General features: G+C 42.5%; 1 protein-coding gene across 5 annotated transcripts in view; it reads left to right on the top strand.

Annotated features, from left to right (window-relative positions):
* The window catches only part of LOC137430191 (solute carrier organic anion transporter family member 4A1), a 144,043-nt gene that overhangs the window by 62,204 nt on the left and 61,350 nt on the right, over window positions 1–20,489 (top strand). For all 5 annotated transcript variants that reach the window (XM_068120848.2, XM_068120844.2, XM_068120845.2 and 2 more), the window contains one exon: window positions 5,503–5,605. In XM_068120848.2, the coding sequence (XP_067976949.1) occupies window positions 5,503–5,605 (103 nt within the window). The remainder of the gene's footprint in view (window positions 1–5,502; window positions 5,606–20,489) is intronic.

Here is a 20,489-nt window from a genome sequence, read left to right as displayed (position 1 = left end):
ACCCCGCTGCCCAGAGTGCGTCACCTGGAGTGAGGAGTGGCTGATCATGAGCCAGGGAGGAGGAAAGCTCAGCGAGGGGGAGAAACATGATCGCGTTCGTTCCTATCTGTTTCCTGTTCGTAAATGGAATAATCTTTACTTCAGTTCCTCTCAGGATCTTAGCTTTGTTGAGTGCCTTCAACTTCACCCAGGGGAAAGCTGCTGTTGTCTGTGGATCTGGCAAAGGTGGTGCCGGAGAGGTGACTTCGATCCAACCCATTGAGTGAAAGGGAGTGTTTCCGTGAATAGAGACAATGTTTAAATCTATATTGTCTCCAACAAACTGAGTGACTGCATTGTTTGTTTCCCCAACCTCCATAAAGACCACCTGATCATTACTTGACAATTCACTTTCACTGGCTGGCACTTTGGCTGTCATCACTGATTGATCCTCAAGCGCAGCATCAACCGCAACCTCATCATTGATCTGTTCATCGGTTTCCTCCACAATGGTGTCAAGAGTGCCAGAAGTATCTGGAACATCATCTCCACTCCTACTATTAAGGAAGCAGTATTTGTAGTTTTGTGTCTCCGTGTAAGACTCAGTGTATCCCAGCCGGTGGAACTTGTTGAGCATCCATTTTGACCCAAATCTATGATCAAGTTGTATGGCAAGCCCCATTTGGTGTGGCAATACTCCAGACCGTGGTCGACAGGCCTTAATAAAATTCTGCCCCCAAACGGCAACTCTTTCGTCTGTCTTGACAATCGGTCTCAAGAACATCTGAAGGCTTGCAGGAACAAGTGTCAGCTGACTATCGATGTCAGTCATACTGTGTGTGGTGGGGTATGACTTTGGACCTAAATCAATCAAGGCAATATCATTGGATATGAACTTGAGTGCCGTCTTTATGATCTGAGTCTTCTCATCTCCATGGTCAAGATTAGCATGATGCTCTCGCAGAATATTGTCGGTGCCATCTTTGAGACAGAGTACATCTGCCCTTCTTTCCTGTGTTGTGAAATACAAGGTGTCTTCGTATTTCTCTAGAAGTTTTATCTTTAGCCAATGCTTTGAATAAGAAAGGCTCTTCTCTGGTGACTGATCAAACTCCTGCAGCTTTTCATGGACTTGGTCCATGTTCATTACCCCATGCTCTAATTCTGAGTCTAACCATTCGCAGAATTCAATAAAAACTGCCTCTCGCTCCTCATCAATACTCCTCTGTCCTCTCTTCCTTTTTCCTTCCTCATCAGTCTTGGACAAACTGTCACCTCTCGCAAACATAAGTTTGCATCGCAAATGGTACAGTGTTTCTTCTGCTACCAAGTCGTTGATCCCTTCCAGGCGTCCAGTGACTTCAGTGCCCCAGTCATCCCCGCGACTCCGTGCTGTCTTCAGCAAGCTTGCCTTCAGTGTATCTGCAGTCAAATTATCTGGCACTCTGTATTTCTTTCTAGCTTGTGCTGGATTATTTTTGTAGAGCTGGGCTGGTTGGTTGCAAAGAATGCATACATCCTTATACAGGAGGTCAACTGACTGTGATCTTCTAGAACTGCAGCCAGTTGATGAACTGAACTCACAAGTAGTGCATCTTCTCTTCAACTTTGATGACTCTTTCTCTGCCTTTGATGCTTGAGCTGACTTATTGGTGGTTGCAACAAAGTTGTTGTACAGATCATTTTTACACTTCTGGTGGTACCTCAGTTTTCCTTCCTTTTGAGCCTCCTTCATACGTTCCACAACAGTAACATTTTCGACAGTTTCTGCTTGTTTCAATAAAGTTGAGTATCCCTTTGGAGTTGCCTGTATGAGCCTTTCAGCTGGTGTATCCGAGCGTGCACAGATGAAGCAATTGAGCACAGGTGGAGTAACGTCTTCATCCATATTGCTAGACTCCATGTCCTGCAAAGTAGAAAATGAGATATATTTAGAAATTATTTTTCCACATAGGAGTGTCTGTGGTGAAATATGAATGTTAACAATCAACTCAGAATCATGAAAAACCCTTATTTGACCCCTCATAAGTTACTTAAGGGCCGATTTAAAAAAATAAAAATTCTCGAAAATAATTTTTCGGTACCCGAATTCAACAGCTTTTTTTCTGGGTTTCCCACGGGAGTTGACCTTCAACATTTTAACACATGTTATTACACACCTTTACAAACATATTGGTGAAGAAATTTTTTGGTAACAATTTAGTTAACAGATTTTCATATGTTTCCCTTACTATCCAGCATTTATTGGACGTGATTCACTCTAAATTGTATCATCTTACTTTTTTGCTTTTCTTTTAACGTGACGTAATAAGCCGTCAATCGTATATTTTAAATCATAATTTCAGAATGATGGAAGCTTGACACCTCCAATCTCCCTCCCTCCCCTCCCGGCATCTCTCCCACACACTTCCTCCCAGTATGGTATATAAATGCTCATTCCCCTCCTTTAACTCTAATCTCTTATGTTCTCTCCCTTTTGTCTTCTTGAGAATGTGATCATAGCGTACACAATTTGCTGGATGCTTCACACTTGCCTGTAAACACAAGTAATGGGGGCCCCTAAAAATAATCTGCAAATAGGTAGTGTAGTGCCACGTCTGTGCACCGTCTATTGATCTAATCCTGAACTTAGTTGTGACATCTCTCAGATGGAAGTGAAACTGGGCATCTCGTCTGCCAGCACTACTTGCTGAACGTTGAAGATCCCACGGTGTCCTTTCAGAAGAGTAGCCGTGTTATTGACGACACCGACCAAATTCCAAATCCCCCCTCCAACCTAGAGGGGGCAATGCATGAGCAGCACAGCTGCATCCACAGCATCCACAGCTACCAAATAAGTTATGCTTCCCGAAGAAATGTACTGCATACTGAAGAATAATAACGAAGTTGTGACATTAACATTAGGACAGTTTTTCCTCGCTCATTTCATGCCCTCCTATAAAAGCATTTTGTGAATAGTTGTAACAATGCTGATACAAGTTTCTTTTATACACGTGAAATCAGTGCATCAATTCGTCATCGAGATGGGTTTTTGGTTAACCTAGAATGAGTTTCAAAGGACGAATGGATGTAACGTTAGGTCTTATATTTCAAATGGTATTCTTTGCTTTGCTGTTCCATGCCAGTTCCAAGCCTCCAGTGCTTTTTATTTTATTTGGCTTCCAGTGAGGTTCCCACTTTTTGTGGAGACGTTCTTGTAAGGATTAATTATTAATCCCACACATTTTGTGTAAACAATTCCGACAAAACTGTAATAGGTTTGGTTCGGTTAACGACACCTAGCTTTGACTCCACCTAGCTCTATGAAATTTTAACTCGTTATAGATACCAATGTAACTTAGTGCATCATGAATTTTGTTTTTGCAATTTTGATTTATATTGGCTGCCATTGCCGATGATGTCATAAACTTTAAAACTCCTCCTCTTTTGACTATGATGAAACTCTTCTCCAGAACCGCTGAACGGATTGACGCAAAATTTTACAATTATGATCACCGAGGCATTGGGATAAAAGATTTTTGGGGGAAAAAAACAAAACATCAACGGTCATGTGGTTTGGTGGCCATATTGGATTTATAAAAATAAAACTTTAAAAATCCACTTCTCTGAAGCAACTTATCCGATCGATACGAAACATGAAACACGTTTACATTCCGATGGGGGAAAACATTTGCAAACTATGACATCATCAGTGATGCGCTTTGGTTGCCATATTGAATTTAAGCCAAAAAATTAAGTTAAATTAAATTTAAAATTAAATTTAAAATTAAATTACATTTAAGCAAAAAATAAATAAATAATAATCTTTTCCAGAGTACCTCTTTAACCAAACAATGCAAAATGTCATACATGTGATCAACTACTGATGTGGGAAAAATATTTGTAAACTATGACATCAGTCACATGATATGGTGGCCATCTTGGATTTAAGGAAAAAAAAACCCACCGTTTAGAGGCCATTTTTCCCCGCAAAGCGGGGGTTGGCCTTTTTCGGGGACCGTGGTAGTTGTTGTTTTTTTGGTCCCCTTTTTGAAGCAATGTTTTACGGCCGGATGCCCTTCCTGACGCCAACCCTTTTTGCCGCCTTCAACGACAAACAGGGAATTACCAGTGAACTGGTACTCAATTAGCCGACCTCGGAAGGATGACAGGCTGAGTCAACCCCCCTGGCATTAATTCGGCGATCGACCGAGATTCGAACCCAGGATCCTAGGATCCTAAGCCGGCACCCTAGCCGCTAGCCCAACACCAGGGATTAAAGGAAGACTTAAAGACTTAAAGACTTAAAGACCTTGGATTTAAGGAAGACCTTTAAAAATATTTTTCTGCTGAACGGATCAATACGAAATTTCATAGGTATGATCAACTCCCCATGAGGGAAAATGTTTCTGAACGATGACATCATTAGTCACGTGGTATGGCGGCCATCTTGGATTTAAGGAAAAAGTATTTGAAAATCCATATCTCCAGAACCAATCAACAGATCAATCCGAAAATTCATAAGTATGATTGACTGCACCTGAGGATTTTTTTTGCAAACTATGACAGCATCAGTCACATGGTATGGTGGCCATCTTAGATTTAAGGAAAAAAATTGAAAATCTATATCTCCAGAATTACTTACCCGAACCAAACCAAAATTTACAGGTATGATCAACTACCCATGATGAAAATTTATTTTGAAAATGATGTCTTCAGTCATGTGGCCATTTTTCCTGGAAGCCTATCATCGGTTCTAGTTTTATTTTACTGTCGATTAGCCTGTCTTTTCCTTTGGAATGGCTCTGTGCACCATAGTTAATGTGCGAATGGGGAATATTGTTGCTTTGTAAACCTTTTTCTGGAGTTGTGTAATTTATAGTTCTCCTGATTATCCCAGTTTTTGCCCCCGGGTAACCAACTGAAGTTTTGTTGTCTTGGCCTTGCTAAAGAATAGTTTGTAAAAAATATAAAAAGATATCTATCGCCATTGCTGCTTACACACACACTGTTTATTTTTACATCAACATTTTCTTTACATTCGTTGCTGTTTTGCGATTTGTCTTTCCACTTTAATTTGATCCACTAGCTTGCATTTCCCACCTAAAGATGACCCCTATCCCAAGTCCATGTTACCGTAACTATTTCCCTGAAGTGTGTTTGATCATTTAAAGCCCAAACCCTGTTCCTGCTTTCATTTATTTTTTTTTCTGGCCTTATTTCGTCTTAAGAGTATTACCATTGGTTCGTGGATCCAATAACAAATATGTGTGATTAAGTTTTGTGTTTGTGCATGTAAATGAGAAGCATACACTAAATTATTGATCCTTCGATCACATTTCCAAATCCAGTACTCGACCCTGGAGCCAACCCCCGCCAACTACAAAAGCCAACTTCCGAGGCTAACCCCCGCTCTAGTAGGGAAAATGGCCTTTAAAATGCATGTTGTGTTGTTGTGTTGACCCTGGAGCCAAAATACTCCTTGTGTGCTAGGTCGGTTTTGATCAACCACGTTCGTAAGAGTTGCGTGTAATCTGTTCACAGGGTCGGAGAGGTACATGGCAATGCAAGCTTCTCGGTCATTCCAAAGCCCACGTCGCACCAAAGAAAGCCCAAAGTTCAGTGCGACCATCCGAGATTTACCACGGTGCGTTGGGGGTACTTGCATGTGTACATCATGCGGTGTGTTAACCATTTGTTATGTAGTCTTTTAACCTTTCGTAATTCTTTTCAATTGCCTTCCTCTCTTACGCAAAGGCTTGTATTTTAATCTCAGTTTTGTCTTGCTAATAACACCATTAAATCAGAAACCCACCTCCAAGACTGAAGCTTTAAGATGCTTGGTTGAACATTGCCCCCCTTGGAGTTGTTTTTTGGAGAGATCTCTAGGATTGTAGAACAAATTTTGGTTCATTATTTCTTCCTTCTGGTTCTCTTTCCGATTATTGGCTAGTCTAGTCTGACATCAATGAAGGCATGTTGGGTTAAGAAATGCAAACCAAGCATTTACCCTGCATGCAATGCGGTGTCAAACAGTATACTAACCTTGTATTTAAAAGCTATTTTTGTCTTGCTGTTAATGCCATTAAGACAAATACATTTGTCATAAAGATGATGCTTTAAACTTTTGACTTCAATACTCTTCCCTCATCCCCATCCTGCCACAATAGGTTTCTAGTTTTAGGAAGATTTCTCTCATGTTTATTTGGTTAGAATGATGTTATCTAGGCATTTAGATCATGGGTTGTTCAATCTTTAGGCCAACCAACTATCATCAACATTATTATGTGAAAAAGGTGGGTGGTGGGGGTGGGGGGGGGGGGGGGGTAGGGGAAGAAATGATGCATTGCTAGAATGTGTTAAGCGTCAAGACTAGTATGGACCGTGTGCTCGAGTAGGTTAGATTTGCACCTGTACTAGACACATCAGGGATTGGTTGTAGGTAATAAATGCACTAATGGGGCAGTGACCATTCATCATAGAGCAGTATAGGGTAGGGACATGTCGTGTAAAGTGTCCTGTTTACAGGGGAGGCCAGGCGGATGACTTGAGGTGAATGCAAATGGGGGTACAAAGCATAGCAGGCATGGCCATGGAATCGTCTGCAAGCCCTTAAAGAGGGTTTTGCATGACACCTAAAAGAGGACTCAATGTGGTGGCTGGTAAAAAGGTATTACAAAATAACCCCCGAGTGGATGAGCCAATGATCGAATGCCCAGGATGGTGGACACCCAATTTCAGGACCAGCCGCGTGCTGGAAGACAGGCCCTAAGGGCATAAAAGCTATGCACTTGAGCATGCAAGAACTCTTTCCTTCGTCACCTGGCATCCTCAGTGCTCCTTTGGTGCAGAAGGCTTGAGAGATCGTAGACGCTCTCACCCCTCACATCTCCAGCCCTGTACCACACCAGCCTGTACGGTGCCATTTTCGTGGACAGACCAGCTCATGCCTACCTCAATCCCTCGCCATTTACCCTTTGTTCGGTTGTGTCAGATAGTGGTTTATTTTGGTGCCATAGAGGGTTGTAGTTTCATTTGTGCAAGTGTGTGTGCTCCCTTATTTGTGTCTCTAGTACAGGTGCCTCCCTTACCTCAAATGGCTACACAGTTGACACTGCATGTGACAAAGCCAAATGCCTCTACCTGGAAGGGACTATAGGCTTGCCATCTGTCTGCCTGTCCATTTTTGTGGACGTTTTTCCCATACACTTTGCCATATTCAGCTGAAACTTGGTACATGGCTTTATTATGATCATTGATCAGTTACAGAACGGGTTGAGTTTTTTTTTTTAGGTGTTTCCCCAATGTTTCACAGAGTTATGCCCTTTTTTTTTACAACTGAGAAAAATCACCTATTTATACATGGCTCAGTTTTCAGCTTACCTGACTCCACCCCAATTAAAATCATGCACCGCCATTCCATGAAGCAGCGCAAATCGGCAGGCCTTAGGCCTGGGTGTTAGTCCATGGCCCAGTGCAATTAGAATGATCCCAGGTTATATAACCATGACATATTATATGAAGTCATAAGCCATACGGATGTTTTTGCATCAATGATGTGCATTGAGTTATTAGCCCCCTACCCGTTGGATTTAGTCCAAAATGGGGGCTTATGGATTGTGTCTCGTCTGTCCGTCTGTGCGCGCGTGCGTCCGCAACCATATCTCAGATGTATGGACTGATTTTGTTCATACTTGGCACAGAGACAATACATGATGGTATACATATGCACATCATTTTGTTTCACAATGCGATCAGACATGGTCGACTGGTGGCCATTTTAGTTGTAAAAAAAACCCCCAATGTTGAACACGTCCTCAATCATTTCTTGGACATGTACTTTCGGATTCTGTTCAAACTTGGCAAACATAATGAATGATGGGTTACATATGCACGTCATTTTTTTTTTTCACGATCAGATCCAAGGTGGCTGAAAGACAATACATGAGGGTATACATATGCAGAAGATTTTGTTTTGTAATCCGACTAAAGATAGCCGACTGACGGCCTTTAACCCTGTAAAGCAAAATTATTAAAACCACAGGGGCTGTGACATTTTATGGTTTTATGTTTGACCGATTCGAAAAGTGAATGACAAGTTGTGGATGAGCAATCATCTTCACAGACTTATTGCCAGCCATGACGCTAGTTTTCAAAGGAATGACATCCGCATCTTCAGAAAACTGAGAAATGTGGTACAGAGATAAATAAATGAAGCGAAAAATGAATATTGTGCCCGCAAAATCCAGCATCCTCTGACATCAACTCTTCCTGGGAATTCTTCCAAAGTAAACTGCTCTCTCATGCACAGATTTATCCCATCTCGTCTTCAGTTGTCATACCCTTCCTCCCGTCCATGGTACACTGAATCTTCTGGTGAGGCAGTTGCCCTGAAACAACTTGCCTTTGCCTCTTGGAAGGCTAATCCAACTGAAGGTAATCTCAGTTCCTTCCACCAAGCTCTGAACAAGTGTGTGTCCACCCTCAGGAGAGCCAGGAAGCACGATCTCTCCACTCTCAAGACTGATCTCTCAAACCTGTCTCCTTCCTCCAAATCCTGGTGGCGTCTGGTCAAATCCGTTTCTGGTGTTTGTTCCCCCTCCATCCCCTCCCTTACCTCAAATGGCTACACAGGTGACACTACACAGTTGACACGTGACAAAGCCAAATGCCTCAACTCTATTTGCCTCAAAATCTTGTGTCCCAAACCCATCTCTCTCTGTACCCATCTTACCCAGTCGAACCCAGTTGCTCCTCGACTCTGTGGAGAAGTTTCTGTCAAACGACTGGACAACCCTCCCATCTACTTTCTCAACAATCCTCTCCAAGAAGTTCTGTCGCTCAAGCTTTTGGGTCTCACCATCTGCCATGATCTTTCTTGGGAAAACCACATTTCCAAGCTGGCCTCCAAAGCCAGTCGCCGACTGGGCATCCTCCGTCGTGCGAAGTCCTTCCTAGGCACACCTGAGCTCCTCACCACATACAAGGCTTTCATCCGCAGCTCAATGGAATACTGTTCTCCCCTATGGGCTGGTGCTCCTGCCTCACACCTGGCTCGGCTTCACGCTGTTGAATCCAAAGCTTTCAGAATCATTGGAATCTCCCGCGATGAAGCTATCTCTGAGGGCCTTTCACTCACTCACCGCAGGCAGGTAGGTGGTCTTTCTGTCTTCTACCAACTCCTCTCCGGCCTTGCTCCCCCAGCTCTCTCTGTGCTCTGTCCCCCAAATATTCCTACAGGTCGCAGAAGATCTGCCAGCCACCCTCTGATGGTTAAACTGCCGAAATCTCGGCTCTCTGCTCACCTTCACTCTTTCAATGCTCTTTTCTCCCGCCTCTGGAACAAACTCCCACACTCACTTCAATCACACTCCTCCCTCCAGGTCTTCAAAACAGCTGTTCACCACCATCTCTTATCTTCCCCCATCCAAAACCTTGATCTTTTCTACCCCCACTAATTCACCCCAGATCCACCTTGTTTCAAATTCCAACTTCTTTCCTGGAAGTCTTGGCAGTGTCCATATGTTTTATACCTCTCCCACCCCCCCCCCCCTTCCCATGCCTTCCCCCCAAAGCCCTCTCCCTCCCACAGTTCTCTCGATGTCTCCATGTCTCTCGGTCCCTGCTCTCAAATGTTGTGTTTGTGTCCTTCCCCCTCTCTCCCCATCTTGTCTACCGCTCCCGATGTTATTTGTTTTGTGTGTCTGTTTGTCTTTTCTGTGTGATTAATGTTCGCTCTTTCACGAGCCTCGATCTTGTATACAAAAAAAAACAAAAAAAAAAAAACAACCTCGACTCCGATTCTGCAACTGGACCAGCTGGCATCAGCCCACGTGTCCTAAAATCCTGCTCTGCCACTCTTTCACACCCTCTCGCTATTCTCTTCACCCTCTCTTTTGCTCAAGGTCATCTGCCATCAGTTTGGAAATCAGCCAACATTACCACTTTACACAAAAATGGTGCAAAAACAGATCCATGCAACTATAGACCAATCAGCCTGCTTCCAATTTTTTTTTTTTTTTTTTTTTTTTAATATGTAGAAGGCTCCAGGCACAGACTATGTCGTCCTCATCGAGGCCAGGTCTAAATAAAAGAGCTGCATTGATAGAAAAGTAAAGAAGGAGAGAATAGTCTAAGAGTTTTTGAGAAAGCAGAAAATCTGCTTTTTGAAAAGGGGAAGATCATAAGTGTTTGGAAAGACATGTGAAGGTAAAGAGTTCCAGAGTTTGGCAGTGGATGGGAAGAAACAAACATCATAACGGCCCACCCTTGAGTTGCCAATGGCCACACAATAATCATGAGATGTCGTGGCTTGTCGAGTATTCCGTGGTCTCCCTAATGGCGGAGGTATACAAGCAGCAAGTTCTTGGGATCATGTAATCTCATATCAATCCCACAATCTTGTTTCTCACAGTCTGAGAGTCCTTTAGGTGCTTTTTTGCAAACTCCAAGTGGGCTTTCATGTCTTTCACTGAGGAGAGGCTTCCGTCTGGCCACTCTGCCATAAAGCCCAGATCGGTGGAGTGTTGCAGTGATTGTTGTCCTTCTGGAAGTTTCTCCCATCTCCACACAGGATCTCTGGAGCTCAGCCAGTGACCATCGGGTTCTTGGTCACCTCTCTTACCAAGGCTCTTCTCCCCCGATTGCTCAGTTTGGCCGGGCGGCCAGCTCTAGGAAGAGTCCTGGTTGTTCCAAACTTCTTCCATTTAAGACTTATGGAGGCCACTGTGCTCTTGGGAAACTTCAATGCAGCAGAATTTTTTTTGTAGGCTTCCCCAGATCTGTGCCTCGACACAATCCTGTCTCTGAGCTCTGCAGGCAGTTCCTTCAACCTCATGGCTTGGTTTTTGCTCTGATATGCATTGCCAGCTGTGAGACCTTACATAGACAGGTGTGTGCCTTTCCAAATCATGTCCAATCAATTTAATTTACCACAGGTGGACTCCAATCAAGGTGTAGAAACATCTCAAAGATGATCAAGAGAAATGGGAGGCACCTGAGCTAAATTTCAAGTGTCATAGCAAAGGGTCTGAACACTTATGTAAGTGTGATATTTCAGTTTTTGTCTTTTTATAAATTTGCAAAACTTTCTAAAATCCTGTTTTCTCTTTGTCATTATGGGGTATTGAGTGTAGATTGATGAGGGAAAAAATGAATTTAAACGATTTCAGCATAAGGCTGCAACATAACAAAATGTGAAAAAAGTTAAGGTGTCTGAATACTTTCTGAATGCACTGTATATGGAGTCGTCACTGTTAGGAGGACAGTACAACACGCAGATGAACAAGAGGTGGGAGCTGAGGTGAAGTTGCAGCCAGAGGTACTCCTCGGGGTTGGGAGGTGTAAGGTCCAGTACAAGGGCAGTGAGAAATTGAGTTCTTGATGTAAAGTGCAACTTCACCGTTGGGACGTGTTTCAGGCCTATCAAATCGAAGGAGACAGTAACTTGGGAGAGACACTAAGGAGTTGTGGATGTCTTGTCATGTGTGTGGAAGGATTATGTTAAACAGATGATGTCTGGATTGAGAGATCTGTCAGGTTGGAGGGGAGACCTCAGATGTTTGCATCGTCATGCGTAGAAATTGCAGATGGTGCAACGTTTAAAACTGAGAACTTACCTAGTAGACGGATTGCACATGGTGGGGCAGTACTTTTGCCTCCATGGTTTCCGGATGTGATGACCTTGAACTTCTTCTTTTTGGGGATGTCAAGGATAATTTTCCAAACCTCTGTTGCTGACATTGAAACACTTCGTGCAAGGGTAACCAATTGCATCAGCTTGTGGTGAGGGATATGTTTTTCCAACAAGGGGATTATCATTGGATGTGCTACTTGCCACTAAAGGTGCACATGTTGAGGTATACGGAAGAATGCAAGAAACTTTATGAATTATGTGACAAAATGCAAAAACCTGCTTCATTGTATCTCTTGGTTTGGTTGTAATAAAATTTTAAAACCGGAACAGAACTTTGTTGACAGGATGTACTTAATTCTGAAGCCTAAAATTATCTTCATACAACCCAGAGTAAGTTTACCCAACCAAATTTTTTGAATAAATCAATGTTGTTGAACTAATTTTACTCTTCTTGCAGTGTCAGGTGCATACAACAACTCAAGATTCCTTATTGCACCTCCCATCTTTGGTCTCTTTCAACCAGCGCAAGAAAAAACGGCTTTCTTTTTTTCAATCATGGTATTTTTACCATGGGCATCTGCTAGTCCATGATAAAACCCCAGCGTACACACTATCTTGGCATATTGGCGAATATATAATTGAACACAGATGTTGTGGCATATTGTCTTTAAGTTGAAGTGAAACTTCATTAGACCCAGATTATTACCATCTGGCTACGTGCAACTCCGAGCACAAATGCTTGTCATGGCGCCATGCAGGAAGCTTTTCAAAATGCCATGTTCACATGTTGCGGGCTGCGAAGCCATGTCATGTGAATGTTCTCATTTCTCTAATTGGCATATTTTGACTGCTTGTGTTCTCCATTGTTAGCTTCCTTTGCCTTGTGCATCGGTGTGAGTAATGAGTTTTACATTGCAACGAGAGCACTGCATATTCAGTGTGACCACCTTTTTCATGCAAAACAGCAGATATCCATTTTGGAATGCTTTCCTGCAATTGCGTGAGAAATTTAATCACGAGGTTGTTCCATGCATTCTGCAATACCTCCCATGATCTTTTGATTTTGGTTGTCTTTCGTTTTTCTTCCTGTCCAAATAATCCAAAAGTCTTGGGCCCACCACCGTTTTTAAATCTATCTCCTGCAGGTAATATAAACCCACACTGTACCAAAAATATCAAACTCGATAAGACTCAAAATAATAGTCTTCCACCAAGAAGGTAGTTTCCAGAGAGAAATGTCCCGCACAACGGGTATTTCCAGATGTGCCATTCATGCAACTACAGATCAGATAGACCAGATACATTAAAGGATTCTGTTAATAAAGATGGCAACCTTCCAATTAAATTTCTCTAGAAAGTGCAGGAAAGCATTCCAAAACGGATATTTGCTGTTTTGTATGGGAAAGGATCATCGCACCATAAAATTGAAATTTCACGCATTAATTTTGTAAAATGTAACTTTTTTTCTTCTTCTTTAATAAAACATGATCATTATAAACACCTTTTATTTATCAAAATATGCCAATGTGACAAAAATATTTGTTTTCAAGGTGGAATACGATGTGTCGGTCTGCCTCAGAGGCGACGCGATGCCACCGGAGATTAACTACCATGACACCGAGTGAAAACGCACTGCACACATGCGATGTGATTCGCTGACAAATATTTAATTTGGCTCCATGGTTTTAAGGAGAATTTGGTTATGCTAGATGGTGGTTCTGTGAATTAATATCCACAACGATAATGCTTTAAACCCAACAGGTTAAATGAATATAAACGGGATGGGGATGCAGTCAGGAATAAATGAATAAGAATATAGACAACAATAGGAAAACCTAACTGCATGCTTACCTACACAAGATGTCTGTGCCTAAATCTTAAACTAAACTTATCACATGTGCAGACATGTTGAGATGCAGAGGACAGATGATATAACTAGAACGACACTTTTCGACGTCACGACGTCGACGGATATGCCTCCACACACATTATTAAATCATTATAATACTTCAACCACGTTTGATTTAAATCCATTCAGCTGTTCTCAAGTTATCACATTTTTACCTGACATGACCGCTGACCTTTCACCTCTTGACCCAAAAGTTTAATCAGTTGATGTTTACATCATAATACATACCTGTACCAAGTTTTAATTTAAATCCCTTCAGCTGTTTGCAAGTTATCACATTTTTACCAGACATGACCTTTGTACTTTGACCTTTGACTTTGGGACCCAAAAATCTAAATAGTTCATCTATACATCTTATACATATCTGTACCAAGTTTGAATTGGATCACTTCAGCCATTCTCAAGTTAAAGACCTATAACAGACTTTGACCTTTGACCTCTTGGCCCCAAATTCTAATCAGTTAATCTCTACATCATTTTACATACCTGTGCCAAGTTTGACTAAGATCCCTTCAGCCGTTCTCAAGTTATCGCGGTAATGAAAACCGATCACGGATAGATGGACGGACGGACAGCCGGGCAAACAACCTGAAAACATAATGCCTCTGGCGACTTTGTCGATGGAGGCATAAAAACAGTAATGGAGGGGATCATTCCTGGCGATGCTTGTGAGGTGTCGATTGGCTAATAAGCAGGGGCTCATGCTGTGTCTAGAATGGCCTGCGTTGCAGCTGGAATGCAGAACTCAGCATGGCACTGACCTCATTTTTGGTGGTAGCTCTTCCATTGACGAGCACTCTTGGCTGGTCTCTGGCGCCGGTTTGATGCTCTGCTCGTCTGTGGCGCCGGTTCAACGCTCTGCTAGTCTGTGGCACCAGTTCAATGCTCTGCTCGTCTGTGGCACCGGTTCGACGCTCTGCTGGTCTGTGGTGCCGGTTCGACGCTCTGCCCGTCTGTAGTGCCGTTTCGATGCTCTGCATACCGTTGGGACGTGTTTCTCTGTGGTGCTGTTTGCGACGCTCTGCCCGTCTGTGGCGCCGGTTCGACCCCCTGCCCGTCTGTGGCGCCAGTTCGACGCTCTGCCCGTCTGAAGTCTAGTGCCAGCTTGACGCTCTGCCCGTCTGACGTCTAGTGCCAGCTTGTCTTGTGCAGGCCCTGCCTGTTCTCTCGTCCACTGAGCAACGCTCCCACGGTGACAGTGATTCACGTGTCAACGGAGTCCTGTCCCATGCTGTTCACGTGGACATGCCATTTTTGACAGTCATATGGAGATGTGAGAAATGACAATGGGGAGCAATTAAGAATGTTGATCACAGGGGCGGGCTTGGGTGATAAGGAGCTTCCTTCGCACCCAATCCTGGTCGTTTACAAAACGGGTTACAAAACATGTATGCTAACGTTTAATATGAGATAACTGATAACTAACCCCTCATTACCCCCCAGTTATTTTATTATAAAATATATTATTATTTTTAGTGATCTAAAGCTGATGGAGGAGCCTGGTCTTGTATCATATGCAAGAGGGACATTATAGAACGCATAATTGCACTTTAATGTGACTATTAATATCCGCTGCCTTCATGAGCGAAATACGATGTCAAAACCCCCCTCCCTCCAGCAGGTTTAAATTGCTTTCACCACTTGCACTATTCTATGTGTTATGTGTACAGGTGAGAATTGTAAGTAATCTCTCCACCATCGTGGGGGATGTGGTGAGGGGGTGGCCATATTTACTTAGGACCCATGGCCTAGCCCTGCGTACTCTGAGCACATATGCAAAATTTGGTGGAGATCGGCCTAGTCTTTTTCTATTCTTCAAGGTTCATGCAGACAGAGAATTGGTGTATTTATTGCACTAGTACACCAGCTCACTACGGGAGTGGCAGGTCATGTTATTATCCTGATTATTTATTGCTCGTTATTATTACTATTATGTTTGATTAGGTCATTGAAAAGATCAGATCGTGAGTCCACTATTCCAAGTTATATTTGCTTCCGTTGAGGGTATCAGGCGGGGATGGGGGGTGGGGGGGGGGGGGGATATCGGAAGTTACAAACCCCTTGGGGAGTGGGAATATTGTTTTGTAATATCATTAATGTTATGCTATTATCAGAAGTGTTGTTATTTTTTTAATGAGAAGCGGCTTTGGAAAAACCCCTCAAAAAACGCCTTGGGAGAACTTCATGAAAGCGCCAAGAAGGGTCGTGTTATTAACCCTTGTGGGGTTTATAGACTTCAGTAGATCTACGATCAGGTGCGTTTGTCGACGTGATAAGCATAGACTGATGTATGGATTCTTCCAAATTTCTTTCAGTTTTGTGTTAAACAGCATTAGCGACTGTTTCAAAAGGTAATCATAAGTGTTTGTGGTTTCTTTTTGTTATTAGAAGCATCCTTTTGAAAACGTCATGATAAAGCTATCTTAACATGGATATACACCTCAACACGCAACCCCATTGATAGGGAAAACCCCCTTTGTGGGGAAAACGCCCTTGGGGAAGGGGTCAAATGAATTTGCTGCAACCTTCATTTTGTGACCCTTCGTCCTCCTGTCAAGTTTGGTTTAGATTGGATAAGTAACGACCGAATGTATCGCGGTCAAAAATCGTCAGACAGACGGACACCAAATTGTGTATTTTAGTATGATCACTTATAAATGATATCGTTAGACAATAAACAAACACCTGCATGTTATATGGGATTTGAACTTGAGTTCCCTACATCATGAGCTAGTGAAATTGAATGCCACACAAACGTAGTTTGTGTGCAAAATGGATTGGCACTGGGCCTTACTTTACTTCATTCTTTTATTTTCTATCATCCTCTTTGTTTCCTCACAATTTTTTCCCCCCATTTCTCCCACTGCCCTTAAATTTCCCCCTTTTCTTATGGAATGTACCCGCATGAAAAGGTAGTGGAGTAATACTCCGAGTTGTTGTATTGCTGCACTTTTAGCTTTTGCTGCAGTTATCAATAACCTTTTAAAAATTTACCAATGATTACGTTCTGTTAATAAAAATTAGAATCGGTGTCTGCACATTGTTATATGAGGAGAGCTTTTCCCTGTAAAATCTGTTCTGACTTCCTCTTATTCTCTCTGACTATGCCTTCTGATTCCATCGCTGTCCATCTTGGTAAATCACTGTCCAGCTTCTATTTTGTCCATAACCATTGTTATCTTAAACATCTTGATCAGGTACAATCATTCCTCCTTTTTAATGCAAAAGAGACCTGCCTCCTTTAGCCACTCATCATAGCTTAGTTTAGCTAGGCCCAGAATCAACGAAGTCACACTTTTAATTATCCTAACATTTTTGAAAAAACAAGGGGGGGGGGGGGGGGGGATTTTGTCTGGTTGTTATGATCATCACATGGCATTAAGATGGCATGTGCAAGAGCAGTATCGTTTTGGCTCCACCCCCAATGGCGGTGTCAAAAGGTCAAATACCAAAAATGCAATTACAGGCACATTTTAAATGAAACTTTGTTTAGGACATTTTATTTAGGTTATTTGTTTAGGAAACATTGAGAGACGCATGAAATATGTAACGATTTTCTGTGATTTGACCTCCCGTTCATGCCTCAAGGGGTGGAGACTGAATGGGTCACGGGGTTAAAACGGGGGAAAAAAATTAAACTCAAAATGACATTGGGTTATTCCTCGTGAAATGGTTTGCCATCTTTCAACTTTGCTCAAGGAGGGAAGCATGGGAATTTGCGATGCCATCGACTTCACTCTGGTATTTTTATTTAAATTTTTATTATTTTTTTGTATACAGAGTTTAGGCTTGTGGAGGAGCTCGGAACCCTCTGGTATGGCCTGGTCTTCACAAGGCCTTCCTAATATTTGGTGACCAAAACTGTACATCATAATCTAGATGAGGCCTCATTATATACCTCTAATGTTAACACTACCTCTTGATTTATATTTTATCCCCTTGAGAATATAACCTAAAAACCTGTTAGCTGTACCAATAGCTGTCGCCCCATGATCCCAGATAAAATCTGCAGTTTTTTTTTTTTTTTTTGGCGATTTTGGCCAATTTGCATTCCTCAGCATACTTCTCATGTGACGTTTTCCAACTATACTAAATTCTTATGCATGATATTTGAAAGAAAAGTGCTGGATTAAGGAAAAGGCCTATGGTAATTAAAATATTTTTGAATTTTGTTTCACATTCAGCTTAATTGCCCTGTATACCATTAATATGCTTATCACTAATCCCTTCCACATCCCCACCTCACAATTTTCAAATCCCTCTTCCACCAAGGCCTCGTCATTTGTGGAGACAAAAAAAAAGCAGGCACCATCTAAACCCAATCCTCTTGCTCCTCGGATCCCCTCTTCAAATCCCATATACCGTACTATTTCCTCCTGTCCTTACAATTTATGTCACTGTAGCCAGATCCTTCTGATGTTCTTGGCCTACTTGTGATGCATGTACAAGTTCTTTCACAAGGCTTGTGGAGTACTGTCCAAATGAATGAGCAGGCAGGTGAATCAGAACGTGTCCTATTTTGGTTTAGAGGGGAAGGAGCTTATTGCAGAAATATTTTGCCAGGTGTTTGCCTACAAGGTGTGTGTGAAAAGATAAGAATTTGTAGGATATGGGAGGGAGGGGGGAAATCGACAAGTGGGGAGAATAGGGCGTGCGTTCACCTCCTTTATCATTCACCTGATAGATTCCACTCACAGTTGCCCATGTAACAGCGATGTTCACCTTTAATGCGTTTGCCTCAAAGTTTACTCTATCCCAGGAAATTCACCTGCCACTCTCGTCTGTGCTCCCTCCTCAATCCCAGGAATTTCACCCACCCCTTAAGCCTGTGCTACCTCCTCAATCCCAGAAATGTTATCCACCCCTCTCACTCGTGCTCTCTCCTCGTTCCCAGCAATGTCATCCACCCTCGCTCGCCTGTGCTCTCACGTTGATCCCATAAATTTCAGCCACCCACCTCCCTACTCTATCCAGTGCAAAACAGAAGGTTCTATATTTATCATGATTTGATGATGTGCCTGATCATGACCAAATGTTGAGGATTGTGCTTTGTTTGCATGTTGTTTATTTGTTTGTTGCGAAACGACTCGTCCTTTTGGTAAATGGTGGCCTCGAAGATTTGACCAATTAGCTACTTTGATATGCCATGGCTGTAAAGACAGTGTTCCAGTCGCTTTCTGCTACACAAACCATATTCCACCCGTTGTCACATATCATTTTAAGATTGTAGTAAATTATTTTCCCATTGATTTCTTGGCAACCATCAATTTTCTGTCCATTCAAGGGTGTTGACTCCTCTGGGAGGAGCTTCTAACTTATTTGTACTTAAATTTATTTGCTTATTTGTTTTATTTACTTCTCTTTTGGTTATTTCTTCAATAACTTATTTGATATTTTTCACATTTGTTATGCTTTCCATTTAAATACCAAGGCTGTGTTTTTCTCCACTATTTGGTTTGGTTATTGCTTGGTTCTATCATTTATATATCAGTAAAAAAGGTGGCGGTAGCCCTTTAAATCCCCCCCATCCCCTTTTTTATGAATTCTTATCTTTATCTTAACACTTATGTTTATTTTAATATGTTTTAACACTTATGTTTATTTTAATATGTTTTAACACTTATGTTTGTCTTAACACTTACACTTATCTCATTGCTTAACACCTACATCCATAAGGGATGCTATCAAATCTATTATCGAAAATAAACCTCTTATCAAAGCCCCTAATGCCTTTTTATTTATCTCCTCCGTATATAATTGATGTTTATAACTTCTTATTGTATTCATCCTTCTATACTCTTCCCTTCTCAACGTATTCATCCTTCTATACTCTTCCCTTCTCAACATCAAACAATCATAATAATGCTCAAAATGTATAGTCTCTTGAATTACATTCTTCTTTATTCCCTTCAACTTTCTATCACTCTTTTTAACATCCCCCATCAATATATGAATACGCATAAGCCTTTCCTCTCAATCCCACAAATTCACTCATAACCTTTCCACCCAATTAATCTTTAAACTTTCCAATAACCTTTTTATTCTTTGTAGAAAACAACTTGTTGTTTTGGTTATAATTGCTTGTATCATAAATATCAATATCTTAGACATATCCTTATAAATATTGTCGTGCGGACGGCTCTCAGTTAAGACAGAGCGTCCACGGATGGATTTCGAGCTTACTTTGAGGAGTTTCCAATTCAATGGCAGATCGACACACGAGCCGGGGGATTTGGGGAGGATACCGGCTTACCTGTCGGTCCGACGATGTCTTCTCCTGCAAATTAATAACTCAACCCGAGACGGAGGTAAAATGTACAAGAAAGAAATATTTATTACGGACCTGATAACAAAGGACGCGACGGAAGAACTAAAACCTAGGTTGGGATCCCACTCAGACTTCATATACAAAACAATGGGGGAATGAATCAAAGGAACCGTTGTTTGCGCGTCTGTGCTTATCTGTCTGGATGTGGTGTCCGTCAGGAATCATCTGGTTGTGCAGCTCTGTCGTCCAACGCGGCTCCGGTTGGCACGAACTGCCTGGTCGTTGGCGCGGCGCGGCCATCGGCGCGTCCGCACGATCGCTCGTCAGCGCTCCAACCGCAAGCCTTGGTGTTGTTCGTATGCGAACGCAGGGGAGGAGAATCGTCGGCGCTGGTCTCCCCACCAAAGTCCAAAGGCAAGAACAGGTCCAGCACGAATGGACAGTCCAGAGAAAGAGGCAAAGGGAAGAGAGAAGCGGAGGCGAAGACAGGCGAAGAGAGAAAATGTCCGCCGCTCCAAGTCTCTTGTTCGGCGTGCTCTGACGTCATCCGGCCCTTGTACCAATTCGCGAGTCCCCTCCCACCAGTCGTGCGACCTGCCCACCAAACCCTCAGTGTCCATCCATCGTGCGGTGGGTGTGGCCTCAGCCTGCCTTGTGATGATGTTTGCCTGCCATGGCGCCGTTGTATGCGGCCGCTTCCTGTTGATATTTTTGGTCAG

Source organism: Myxine glutinosa, chromosome 6 (genome assembly GCF_964187855.1).
Source record: "Myxine glutinosa chromosome 6, kmMyxGlut1.1, whole genome shotgun sequence".
Lineage (NCBI taxonomy): Eukaryota > Metazoa > Chordata > Myxini > Myxiniformes > Myxinidae > Myxine > Myxine glutinosa.
Note: the sequence above shows the minus strand (reverse complement) of the source record. Positions and strands in the feature narration are given on the sequence as shown.